Here is a 13,134-nt window from a genome sequence, read left to right as displayed (position 1 = left end):
TGGTTCAGGTAGGACTAGGAGGGGGCTCTGCCGTACCTTCCGGCTTATAGGGTCTTACGATTTGTCCCTTTATGAAAAATTGCCTTTGGGGCCCACTGGCCTGCTGATGCTGACTCCCAGCCTGGGGCCTGGCCTCAGACCCATGGGGTCCAAATGTTCAGAAAATCAAATAGCCCCTGCCTATCCTGGGATGCTAAAACGTCAGGCGGTGAAATTAGTTTCTGCTGAGACTGTGATCAGTAGCAGCAATGCAGTCTCAGTGGAAGCCACAGACTGGCTTCCTGAAGAGATGCCAGCTCAGGGAGGAGGGTGAGCCAGCCAGCCAGGCGCAGAGGGGAAGAGAGATTAGAACCAATGGAAGGAGCCTTCGGGAGCCCTCCGCCCTTGACAGCAGCTCTGAGGTCAGAGAAAACCCAGACAAGGGAAGGCGGTGGTCGCTGCAGCAAAGCAAGGAACAAAAGACAGTGCCTGGGCCAGGCCTAGGCCTGCTGGGAGCATCTTCTACTGAGAGCAGAAACCTTGCCAAATCAGCTACAGCCCTTGGAATGACCCAGGGCAGCACAGGCCTGCTAGCAAAGGTGCGCAAGGCCCAAGGCCCGATATCATCTGTTCAAATAAATGCGGATCTAGGCAGCCTGACTTGGGCGGGGGGGGGGGGTTAAGAGAAAGAAAGAAGATTCTGGCAGCTCAGACAATGAGCAGCAGTTGGCTGGAACCTGGCATCCGGGGCCAGCCACCAAGCATAAGGCAGGCAGAAAGAGCCGACTTCCAAACTCTTGGACTTGGAATGAAGCAGGTATGGGTTCAAAGGCACCTAGGAAGCTTAAGTAGTCATGTGACTGTGGGCAAGTCATTAGGCTTTCTGAGTGTCAGTTTTCCCCATCTGTATAATGGGAATGATAGCACCTGTGTGTATACCTCCTCACAGCATTTTTGGGAAGGTCAAACTAGTTAATAAATGTAAAGGACTTGGTAAACCTTAAAGAACTGTAGATAGGTCAGTTATTCCTACCATTATTTTTGTATACCCTAGAGTAGCAAGTAAGGGGAAGAGAAACTAACTTTTAAAATATTGATTTTTAAAATGTATTTCATTAAATACTTCCCATTTATATTTTAACATCATTCTTTAAAGTTTTGAGTTCCAAATTCTCTCTCTTCCTCTTACTCTTCTGCCACTGTTTGAGAAGGCAAACAGTATGATAGCAATTATACATGTGAAATCACGCAGCGCATATTTCCACATAAAAACAAAAAAAAAGAAAAAATGAAAATGTTTTAATCTGTGCTTAGAGTTATCAGTCTCTCTCTGGAGGTGCAGAGCATTTTTTATCATGGGTCCTTTGGAATTAACTTGGATAATTGTCTCAGAGTAGTGAAGTCTTTCACAGTTGATCATCTTTACTGGGTATGGTGATCTGGTTCTGCTCACTTCACTGTGTGTCAGCTCATAAAAGGCTTCCTAGGTTTTTCTGAAACCATCCCCTTCATCATTTCTTATAGCACAATAGTCTTCCAATCATAATCATATATCACAACTCATTCAACCATTCTCCAGTTGATGGGCATCCCCTCAGTTTCCCATTCTTTGCCACCACAAAGAGTTGCCATAGATATTTTTCTACAAACAGGTCCTTTTCCTTTTTCTTTGATCTCTTTGAGATACAGACTTAGTAGTGGTATTACTGGGTCAAAGGGTATGTTTAGTTTGATAGTCCTTTGGGCATAGTTCCAGGTTGTTCTCCTGAATGGGTTAGACTAGTTCACAACTTCACTAATAATTAATGTACCTATTTTCTCTCATCCAACACTTGTCATTTCTGAGTGGTGTGAGGTGGTACCTCAGAATTGTTTTAATTTGCATTGCTATAATCATTAGTGATTTAGAGCATTTTATATGGCTATTGATAGCTTTGATTTCTTCTTTTGAAAACTGCATGTTCATATCCTTTTTCTTTATCAATTGGGAAATGGCTCTTATTTTTATAAATTTGGCTTAGTTCCCTATTTATGTGACAAATGAGGCCTTTATCAGAAAAACTTGCTGTAAAATTTTTCCCAGTTTCCTGCTTTCCTCCTAATTTGGGCTGCATTAATTTTGTTGTGCAAAAACTTTTTAATTTCATATAATCAAAATCATTCATTTTGCTTCCCATTTTCCTTTCTATCTCATGTTTGCTCCTCTCTTATCCCTAGATCTGACAGGTAACTTTTTCCATACTCCCCTAATTTACTTATGAAATCACCCTTTATGTCGAAATCATTTATCTTCTTTGACCTTATTTTGGCATACAGCCTGAGATGTTGCTCTGTGCCTAGTTTCAGCCAAGATACTTTCCAGTTTTCCTAGTAATTTTTGTCAGGTGGTGAGATCTTACTCCAAAAGCTTGGGGTTTTTATGGGTGTATCGAACCCTGTATTATTATAGTCAATTACTACTATGTAATGTGGACCTATCATATACTGCTATATAATGTAAATCTCTTCCACTGATCTACCACTATTTCTTAGCCAGTACCAGATAGTTTCATCATTACACTTTGTAATATAGTTTGAGATCCCATACTGCTAGGTAATGAAATGCTGACTTTTTAAAGGATTAAAGACAAATAAGTTGTCTGTGATCTTTACAGACCACCAGGGAATTATCTTTTTTTTGTTGTTGTTCTTTTAACTAATATGCATTAAAACCTACCCAATATTTATTGAAGCTTCTCATGTTTAATGAAGGGCTGTCCTAGAGGCTATGAGAGAGCTAAGGAAGCAGAACATAGTTACTGTCCTCAAAGCAACAAAAGAATGAAAAGAGAATTGTTTAGGGGAGTTCCCCCCCACCCCCCATACACACATGATTTTAACAAGTATGGTTTTTCCCTATGGAAAAGGTTCCGTGAATTCCAAAGGGGAGCTCTGGGAGGAATTGGTCAATTAGAGGGCAGTGCTGGCAGGACAGGAGGGGGCTTCTGGGAACTGGGAAAGCCAAGAGAGGAATTGTCACAGAACAAAAACAACTCCAGACTGGTCTGTGATGATTGGGTGCTGCCTCTAGAATGACTGGATGGCTGGCCAGAATCTATTGTTTACTTAGTGTGAGGCACTGTTCTGAGTACAGAGAGCATACCAAAAAGAACAAAGGGAAGACAATTCCTGCCCTTAAGGAGCTTCCACTCTAAGGGCAGAAGGCACATGACAAGGCCTCAGAAGAGCTGGAAGGGGGGAGTACGGTGCAAAGAATGGCCATTCTGAACTCTCCCTCCAGATGAGAGTTCTGAGAACTCACCAATGGGAGAAGAGCATGTCTTCTGGACAGAGCCATCCTTCACACTGATCTATAAAAGTGAGCCAACATTAGAGCTTAGGTCCTAGGTAGGGGAGCCTTTCCTGGCTACAGTCTCCTGCCACTCACCCCTGTAATGACTGACTTGGACTGGAGGCACCTGGGAGTTAGATCCAATTTCTTATGGCTGTCTCATTAGAGTGGGCATTCTCAACCCAAGAGACAGCAGCATTGAGGCCAATGGTGGAGGATAGAGTTTCTGTATAATATTCTAGGAATGGATATGTATTTGCCCATGTGGCCCAAGAGGGGAGTTCATGAACAATCTACCTTCTAGGTATGAGGAAGTAATTTCCTAGGTCAAACCTAGCCTTCTGGCTAAGGAGAGAGATGTCTTGAGCAGTCTTGGGGAGTTTCCCTGAAAGTGATACCATGTTTGAGAGTTTAGAGATCTGAACTTTTATCAACTAACCAATCCATTAACAACCATCTACTGAGTACCTCCTACATATTAAAGAGAGAAGGGCAAGGTGGCTGGGTGGCGCAGTCAGTAGAGCAGCGGCCCTTGAGTCAGGAGGACCTGGGTTCGGATCTGGCCTCAGACACTTGCCATGTGACCCTGGGCAAGTCACATGTACATCCCCAGGAGTGTTGTAATGCCCATAGGAATTGTTTGAGGCTCACATGAGATAGTTTGCCCACTTAAACATAAGCCCCCTGAACAGAAATCAACTGAACATACTTGTAGTGGGAGTTAGGAATGGAAAGTGTGGCCACAGTGATGCAGGTTACTACAGACCAGTTGGTGTAGTCACTAGAATGGGGGATTTGGACTCTGAGGACCTGGGTTCAAACAAACAGCTCTGCTTCCTCCAGCCTTTGGGCAAAAAAGAGAGTTGCCTGCTGTTCTTCAGACTGGAGCATGTCTCAGGTCCCTTTTAGCCTTCTAGTCTATGATCTTTTCTCAAGGGGGCCTGGCTCAGGCCCTGGCAGGGGCAGGATTCAAATCCAGGGCCTCTGACATGAGATTGAGCATACTGTCCTAGCTCCCACTGCCATTTGGCCACAATCAGGTGCTGCCTTAGGATATGCCTTGCATCTCATAATCTAGGCTGTCTCAAGATGTCCGGAGGCTACAGCCCAAGGCTGGTCTTTGGGGCTCATCCTGAAAGCTCAATTTCTCCTTTTGGCTTGTTACACAGTCTCAGCCCCTCCTACCTACTTGTTTATCCTTGGGCAAGTTCCTTGTCTCCAGACCTCTATAAAATGAATTGACTTCAATTTCACTGAATTCAGCAAGCACTTAATAAATACTCCATACTAAAAACTAGGGACCCAAAAATGAAACAGTCCTCAAAGGGCTTATATTAGAGGGGAGGGGAATTCCATGTTTTATTAGTAAGCACCCTAGCACACCCAGGATGCCTGCTAGCACAGATTCTTTGATCTGCTTTTTTAAACAAAAGACAGCTTCAAAGGGGTCAACAATCTTACTTTAATTAAACATATATGTCATGCACTAGTTCAGGGGAAAGGTCAGCACTCAGAAGGTGGAGAAAATTCAAGCAGAGAAGTAAAGAAGGTCTAGGTCATTCACTAATTCAGAGGAAGGGTCAGCACCCTGAACATGGAGATCCAATAGATAGGGTTCCAACTGTCTAAACAAAGGAATAGATACATGATCACCAGACCAGGAATCACCAACATCTGGGTTCTCAAGGCCAGGGGGCTCCTTAACAATGGCTAGTCTCATCTGGCCAGATCACAAAGACACATTCTTCCCCACGAGTAAGTCCCAAAATAAAATACCAACCTCCCAGTATATATAACTAACAGGCTCAGAACCAGAAGAATCACAACTTCTGGTGACTCAGCACAGTTGTGAGTTACCAGGGTTCAAAGGATATTGATCCTTTAGATGGTTACAGATTAGTATGAGCCTGGGAAACTCAACCAAAGCCCCACCTTACTTGTGCAAGGTCTACCTGTACCTGCCTCTTCCAGCAGATTGTCCCCTCACTTGTTTTCAGTCTCTCCCTGTACCAACCCTCTCCCCATTCAGTAAACTTCAATGACTCCCTATTACCCCAGGATCAAATATAAATTCCTCTGTTGGGCCTTCAAAATCTTTTAAAACCTGGACCCCTCCTACTTTTCTGGTCTTCTCCCACTGTTTTCCTCCTCCCAGCCCAGCTTCCACAGTCTAGGATCCTCCCAGATCTTCACACAACACACTCCATCTTTAGACTCCAGGCATTTGCACTGACTGTGCCTCCTGTCTTCTTTCAAGCCCATCTTCTATGGAAAGCCTTTCCTGATCTCCCTCTTAACATCAGAGCCTTCCCTCTGGTGAATATTTCCAATCTTTTCTGTCTACGTCTTGTTTGTACATAGTTGATATGTTGTCTCCCTCATAGAATGTGAGCTCCCAGAAAGCAGAGAGGGTTTTCACCTTTCTTTGTACAGTGCCTGGCACACAGTAGGCACCTAGTAAATGCTTATTAGCTCACAGATGAGTGCATACAAAGTGATGTCGATGTTTATGGTGGATGATTGAAAGGGGCAGCCGAAACAGTGACTCTTGACCTGAATCTTGGAGGGAGCAAGGGCTTCCCAGAGGGAAAGGTAAGAAGGAAAAACATTCCAGGCAAGGCACAGGGCCAGTTGGCAAGGGGATGCTGGGAAATGTTTAACCACCATCTCTAGGGCTGGAGGCAGAGCACTCAGAAATACTTGAAAGCTTAATGAGCTCTATTAACATTTCCTCCTTTACTCTCTTAAGTCTAGACAATCAACCAAACAGTAACAAGATCTGACTATGGCTCACAGAGGTGAGATGTGAATTTGTGTGTGAATTTGAATGGGATTGGGGGAGGTAGTGGGGAGCTGAGCATGGTAAGTAGGCTCCAAAGTTACCAGCCAGCTTCCAATCTTGTAATTCTATAACCTTTGCTATCTACTTAAATTACCTGTTGTTCAGTCATATCTGACTCTCCTTGACCCCATTTCTTGGCGGAGATACTGGAAGGGTCTGCCATTTACCTCTCCAGCTCATTTTACAGATGAGAAAACTGAGGCCAACAGGGTGAAGTGACTTGTCCAGGGTCACACAGCTAGGAAGTGTCTGAAGCCAGATTTGAACTCGGGAAGATGAGTCTTTCTAATTCCAGGCCCTTCTATCTGCCCAACTGCCCCTACTTAAACGTTTACCACCATTTAACTTCTTGCTGAAGGATTTCCCATCCTTCCATTCACTTATTAATTCAATGAGTATCTTTTGAATGTCCAATATGTGCAAAGCTTTCCATTTCAGTCTTCTTCCTAAGCCAGTCCCAACTTAAAAGGGCTGATATTGGAAATATTGCCCATCTTGGATTTAAGACAACAGTCTCCACTCCCATTATTTTCATTTTAGAGTGGAGAAGGAAGTTAACCAGTGCCCAAGGAGACTCAGTGGTGAGGGCTGGGGCTTAGCGTCCATGACTCCACAGTCCCCAGGCTGTTGCTAAACACTGACCTGGACAGTGGCCAAGCAGTGCACTTTCCACCTGGACTGTGGCATCGACTTTCCAGTTTGCAAGAAAGGAGTGGGGATGGGAGAAAACTCCTCTCTGTCCAGCACTTGAGGAACCATGGTGCAGTAGAATGGAATCTAGGCCCTAGGTTCAAATCTTGTTTTTGATGGGTACTACCAGTGTGATCAAAACTCTCCAGGCCTCAGTTTCCTTATTTGTAAAATAAGGAGGAAAGCTGGACTAAATGATCTTTTTCTGGGGCCCTTCAGACTCCAAACAACAAAACATCCTTTTGATTCTGTGACTAGTTAATGGAGTAAAAGCAAAGTAAGTCAGGGTCCAAAGTTGGGTAGCACAGTGGGCCTTGGGATGGAAATTCCTCAATGACCCCAACTTCTGCCCTAGAACTCAGCACAGTGCTTGGTCCAGGGGAGGAAAAGGGTAAAGGAAGAGGATAAGCATTTCTATGGTGACTACCATGTGCCCAGCTTCTTGCAAAAATTTCCTCCTTTGATCCTCACAGCAAGCCTGGGAAGGAGGTACACTTATGATCCCCATTTTACACTTGAGGAAATTGAAGCTGAGAAAGTTTCAAGGACTTGCCCAGGATCACACAGTTAGGGAGTGTCCCAGGCCAGATTTAGACTCAGGTTTTCTTGACCCTAGCAAGCTAGATGGTGCTCTAGGTGAGCACCCAGCTTGGAGTTGGGAGTACCTGAGTTCAAATCCAACCTCAGACACTTCCTAGCTGTGTGACCCTGGACAAGTCACTTCACTCTGTACCTCAGTTTCTTCACCTGTAAAATGAGCTGGAGAAGGAAATGGCAAACCAGTCCAGGATCTTTGCCAAGAAAACCCCCAGTGGGGTCACAAAGTGTGGGAAACAACTGAAAAAACCAACTGAACAACAGCTTCTTGACCCCAGGCTCAGCACTCTGGCCCCTGTGTGCCTAGCTGTTTAATAGGTGCCAGCTGATTAACTGGATGGTTTGCTCTGTGGTTTGTCCTGTCCCCTGCTGGGGCCCGAGACTTGCCAGGCAGTTGTTGTGTTGTTAAGCTTCTCACTATGCCAGTTCTCCCACCCTCCTCTCCAGTCACCCTTCAAAGCCTTGAATTTGGTAAGTGAAGCTCTCCGGGCTGGGCCTCCTCCATCAGACCCACAGTCCAGCAGCAGGCCCATACTGGAGGCTTTCCAGTTTGCTAGGACTTGCCACGACTTGAGCTCTGCTGGCACTGCCTATGGAACCCTGGGTCGCCCACAAACCATGATGAGTCATAGTAGGAGGCCTTCAGGAGGAAAGGTTAATGGGACGGTAAAGGACCCTGTGCTCCTGAACACTCCCTTGTGGCTGGGGGTGGGGGGGAGCAGGGTCGCAGGGATGTTTACTTGTGCCCCGTCCCTTCTCCACCCCTGCTGGGCACATTCCAGATGTTCAGGCACCTCCCTGTCTCTGGGCTGTGTCACCACCACCATCACCACCACCACCACCATAGTGGTCTGTGTGCTGCCCTGTATGGGTGTGTGTGTGAATGCGTGGGAGTGTATATGAGAATGTATAAATGTATATGAGAGTGTGTGAATGTATATGAGAATGTGTCACATGTAATGTGTGACTGTATATGGGAAGATATGTATGTAAGAGTGTGTGTAAATGTACACGAGAGTGTGTGAGTGTTTAAAGGTACACGAGAACATGTGAGTGTGTAAATGTATATGAGAATGTTATGTGTAATGTGTGACTGTATATAGGAAGATATGTAGGTAAGAGTGTGTGTGTGTGTGTGTGTGTGTGTAAGAGAATGTGTGGGCAGATGTGTGAGCATGTGTATTTGTGTGTGTACGTGTGTGTATGTATGTATGCATGCATGTATTGGTGTGTGTGCCATTTCAGAACAACCAAGCAGAGGGCAGTGTCGGTAGCATGGAAGGCAGGCGTTCCTTCTGGGTGCACACCCAGATATTTCTGCTTGCTGCCAACCTCTGAATCTTCCCAGCCCTGCCATTTATGACCCCTAAGACTCCAGACAAGGCCCTGCCCTCTCTGTACCATGGGGGCTGGGGCAGAGGCTCTCCAAGATCATAAGCCTGTGGGTCTAAGGAGGAGTCAGCCGCTGGATTTTATTACAAGATTTCACTGGCCAAAAAAGGAGAACCATAGTCTCTTCTCTGGTCTCCTCACCTCCAAACTCCCTGGTTTTCTAAATTAGCTCTTCAACATAGACCCATGGCCTCCTGGACAGTCATGAAACTCCTTGAGAGCAGGGATGAATTCCTTTTGATCTTGATATCTCCAGGACCTTGGGTGGTACCTGGTATGTAGCAGGTGCTTAATCAATGATTATTGATAGATTGATTCATAGTCAGCTGGAGTGCCTTCTGTTCTAGACTTGGTTCTTGCTGAGAGACACTGGGCAAGTCACTGACCCTCACTGTGTTTCAAATTCCTCATCTGTAAAATGGGAATGATAATATTTGCCATTCCTCTCTCAAGCAGCAGTATGGAGGATCGACTAAGAAAATATTAATAAAGGACTTTGCAAACTTTTGTTGCTGTTCAGTCATACCTGATTCTCCTTGATCCCATTTGGAGTTTTCTTGGCAGAGGTACTGGAATGGTTTGTCATTTCCCTCTCCATCTCATTTTACAGATGAGGAAACTGAGGCAAACAGGGTGAAGTGACTTGCCCAGGGTCACACAGCTCAGACGTGTCTGAGGCCAGATTGGAACTCCGAGAGGATGAGTCTTCCTGATTCCCAGCCCAGCGCTCTGTGCACGATAGCGCCACCTAGCTGCCCATTGCAAACTTTAAAAGGTTATAAAAACCTGTTATTCTGGTAAGTGCTTGCCATTGTATATTGTGTTATATTGTATTATGCTCTGCATGCTGCTTTATAGTATGTAATATGTATATGTACGTCATGGCCGGCAAGATGGCAAAGAAAGGCAGGAGAAATCTGGGTTCCAGTGCTGCCTCAGACCCTGACCGGCAGGGTGACAATGGCTGAGCATTGGGTGTGGCAGAATTTTAGTGTTCACCTCTGTAAAATGGAGCCAGGAATACTGGCGTCCCCTGCCCCAGAGGGCGGCTGCCAAGACTGAATGAGATGAGGTATTTGAAGAATTCTAGGCATAAATAGTCTCCTGTGACCTCAGTCCTCACCAGAATAATAAGAATCCCCACTAATAAAGCGTGTACAGTGTTTTTCCTCATGAGAGTCCCTTGAAGCAGCTCATGTAGCTCTTATCTGAACCTTTTTCCACAGGGAGGAAGTCACTGCCCAAGACCACAGAGCTGCCCAGTGGTAGGATTAGAACTTAAACCCAGGTCTCCTGACTCTACTTGTCTTTTGAAGAAGCCACTGGAGCTGTCATCCACTGAACAAAATCACTCAGTAAACAATAATTTATTGAGCAATTACTGTATACAAATCCCTGTGCTGAGTCCTGACTGGGATCCAGTTTAGGTAAGGTAAGGAAGGGTCCCTGTGCTCACTGAGCAGATGGACACAGCCCCTTGGAATCTGAGCCAGAGGTCCAAAGTCCTCCTCCTCCCTGGGCCTCGCCTCCTTATGTAAAAGAAAAGGGCTGGCCTAGGTGGCCTCTGAAGTGCCTTCCAGTTCTGGGTTTGCTCCTAGGCCCTATATTTCCACTGGATTTCTTGGTCTGGTTGCTCTGGGGCCCCTGGAATAAAATATGATGAACAGTTTGGGCAGGACCTGAAAGAAAGTGGTCAGGAGGGTATATGGTATTGGGGTGGACACAGACAAGATTCTGCCTGTGGCTTCTCCTGCTCCCCTCCCACACCACTTTTGTAGATCATTAAGTCTAGTCCCTTCAGGAGGAACCTGGGCCCCAGACAGGGGGGAGTGACTGGCCCAGAGTCTCATGTAGTAGAGTCAGGATGCTCATCTGGGTTTTCTGACTTCAGATTCAAGGCTATGGCCACAACATAAATTCAGCCCAGTCTGGGCCTCTCAGGTCTTGTCCTGGGTATTCAGAGGCTTCAAAATAACGAAGATATGAATGGTGATCAATAAGCAAAGTTGGTAGGAAAGAAGGTTCATTTCTGGGGTGACTCAGGCCAGTGATGACACAGCAATTATCCTGGACCATGATAGTGCAACTGGAGGTGAGGTCACCCCTATTCATCACAGTTCAGTAACTTCCTCTTCCTCCTCTGTGAGGTCTGTGCAACTTTTAAAATACAGCGTTGGTTCACTCGTAAGCTTATGGGAAAGGTCCTTAGAGATCCTCATTTTACAGAGCAGAACAGAGGCCAGTGGAGAAGAGACTTTCCCAAGGTTACAGTTAGTGGCCATAGAGATCAGACACCAGTGCAGAGGAACAGGATCTGCCTTTTCCGTTGCCTCAGAGTGTTTTAGGATAAAAACTCAGGTAGAATGTGATTGTTTTCATTTTTCTTTGATTGCTGCTGCTAAGTTCGATGTTTAATTGAAGTGTTTTATCAATGTTTGTTGAATAAAACATAATTGAATATGGAAGACCTGGGTTCCTGGCACATAGTAGGCCCTTAATAAATGCTTGTTGACTTGTTGATCAAGTACTGAATGTCATCAGAGCCCAAGACAGTGAATCTAAGTTCAGCTCAGACTTGAGCTTGGCTCTGCCAACTTTCACCCTTGTGATCTTGGGCATGATATGTCCTCCCTGGGCCTCAGTTTATTCATTTGTAAAATGAAGGGTTTGTACGTAATGAGCTCCAAGGTTGATTCCAGTATGCTGTATAGCCCCAGATTTGGCATCTCTGATGTCCTGGGCTCAAATGCCTTCTCTGCCCTTAACTGGCTGTGGGTAAGTCATTGAATCTGAATGTTCACACCTTTGGGTGTCATTACTATTCCCCTCTCTAGGCATCAGTATCCCCATTTATAAAATGATCAGGAGGGTCTGGTCTGGATAGGTGGAGCTCGCAGCCTGGCTTAGCTCTAGGCCCCCACTTTCTCCTTCCCGCACCTTGCACTTGGCCGGCTGGGGCAGTAGTGCAGTGCGACACTAAGGTGAAGGGATCTGGTTACATGGTGTATGTATCCCCACTGGAGGGCCCCGCCTGCTTTGAGGTTTCTTTTTTTTGGGGGGGGGCCTTTGCAGCAGCAGCTCCTCCCTGGCCTGGTCCTTCGTAAGTGCGGGTTTGGACACGAGGCCCCAACACGCGGTCCAACCCGCAGGAAGCCCGTAAGCGGGCCACCCGCCCAGACCCTGCGTCGCCGCTTGGCCTGCTGGGAGTTGTGGTTCCGCCGCAGGCTGAGGGATGGAGATCGGAGCTTCGCCTTCCAGCGGCCGCGCTCCCACATGGACTTCTGGGAATTGTGGTTTCTTGGGCGCCCCAGAGCCTGAGTGGGCGCGAGAGTGGGACTACGTTTCCCAGGAGGCCCCGGTGGGCGGGGCTTCCGCGCGGGCTCCACCCCCGGCCGCCGGCCCGGCCCGGGTGCGCGTGCGCAGCCCGTTTCTCCTCGCTGCCGAGTCCCCGCCCGTTTCCCGCCCAGTTCTTCCTGGCCGCCTGCTCGCCCGCCCGCCCTCAGGCCCGGCCCGGCCCCGGCCCGCCCTCCCCCTGCCGCCCGGGCTGATGAGGAGGCGGCTCCATGTTTTCTTTTCTGCGAACGGCTGCGGCGGCCTCAACGGAAAGCGGGGAGAACACAGGTAACCCCCGAGCCCCGGGCCCTTCCTGCCTCAGTTTCCGCCTCTGTAAAACGCGGCCGCAGGGGAGGGGGTGCTGGGGGTCCCCGCCCCTCGCTGTCCCTAAAGGGAGGGGCTTAGATCAGGTGGTCTGCAGCCCCTCCCCCGCCCCGGCCTCCGCTTTCTCGTCGGTATAAGGAGGTCGTTAGACTCGGTGCTCCCGCCGGACGCCTTCCCTTCCTCGGGCCTCAGTTTCCCCTTTGGCAACCAGAGAGTTACATTGGTTGGCCTTCAGGGCTCCTTCCCTATCCCGGGCCTCAGTTTACCCGTCTGTTGAAAAGAAGCAAGACTAGGCCTTTAGGGGCCCTTCCCCTCTTTGGGCCTCAGTTTCCCCCGGAGTAGAATGAGGAGCCCGGCCATGAGGGCCGAGTTTGTAAGTTTCCTGCCTGGCTCCTCCCCTTGCCTTGGTGTCGGCTGGGAGGGTTCCTTCAGGGTCCTCCTTTCTGCCTGCTCCATCCCCCTGCATGTTCCTGCTTGTGCCCAGAGCAGTGGGGTGCGGGGGTCCCTCCCCTGTGCCCCGTGCTCAGAGCACTGGGGGAAGGGGCATTCTTCCCCTGTGCCCCCTGCCCAGAGCACTGGGGGAAGGGGCATTCTTTCCCTGTGCCCCCTACCCAGAGCACTGGGGAGAGGGGGCATTCTTCCCCTG

At 47.6% G+C, this 13,134-nt stretch overlaps 1 protein-coding gene across 2 annotated transcripts in view; it reads left to right on the top strand.

The window, feature by feature from the left end:
* The first annotated feature begins 12,298 nt into the window (after positions 1 to 12,298).
* Positions 12,299 to 13,134, top strand: part of ATL3 (atlastin GTPase 3) — a 35,305-nt gene continuing 34,469 nt past the window's right edge. The window contains exon 1 of one of the 2 annotated variants that reach the window (XM_069066194.1): positions 12,299 to 12,452. Coding sequence is in view for 1 of the 2 variants with exons in the window: in XM_069066192.1 (XP_068922293.1) it covers positions 12,395 to 12,452 (58 nt within the window). In the remaining variant the exon portion in view is untranslated. The remainder of the gene's footprint in view (positions 12,453 to 13,134) is intronic. The other variant, XM_069066192.1, reaches the window with a different exon arrangement.

Source organism: Petaurus breviceps, unplaced genomic scaffold, assembly GCF_028583685.1.
Source record: "Petaurus breviceps papuanus isolate PSGF00001 unplaced genomic scaffold, PetGlider_PUasm1.0 90721, whole genome shotgun sequence".
In the NCBI taxonomy this organism is placed as follows: domain Eukaryota; kingdom Metazoa; phylum Chordata; class Mammalia; order Diprotodontia; family Petauridae; genus Petaurus; species Petaurus breviceps.
This window is presented reverse-complemented; position numbering and strand designations above follow the sequence as displayed.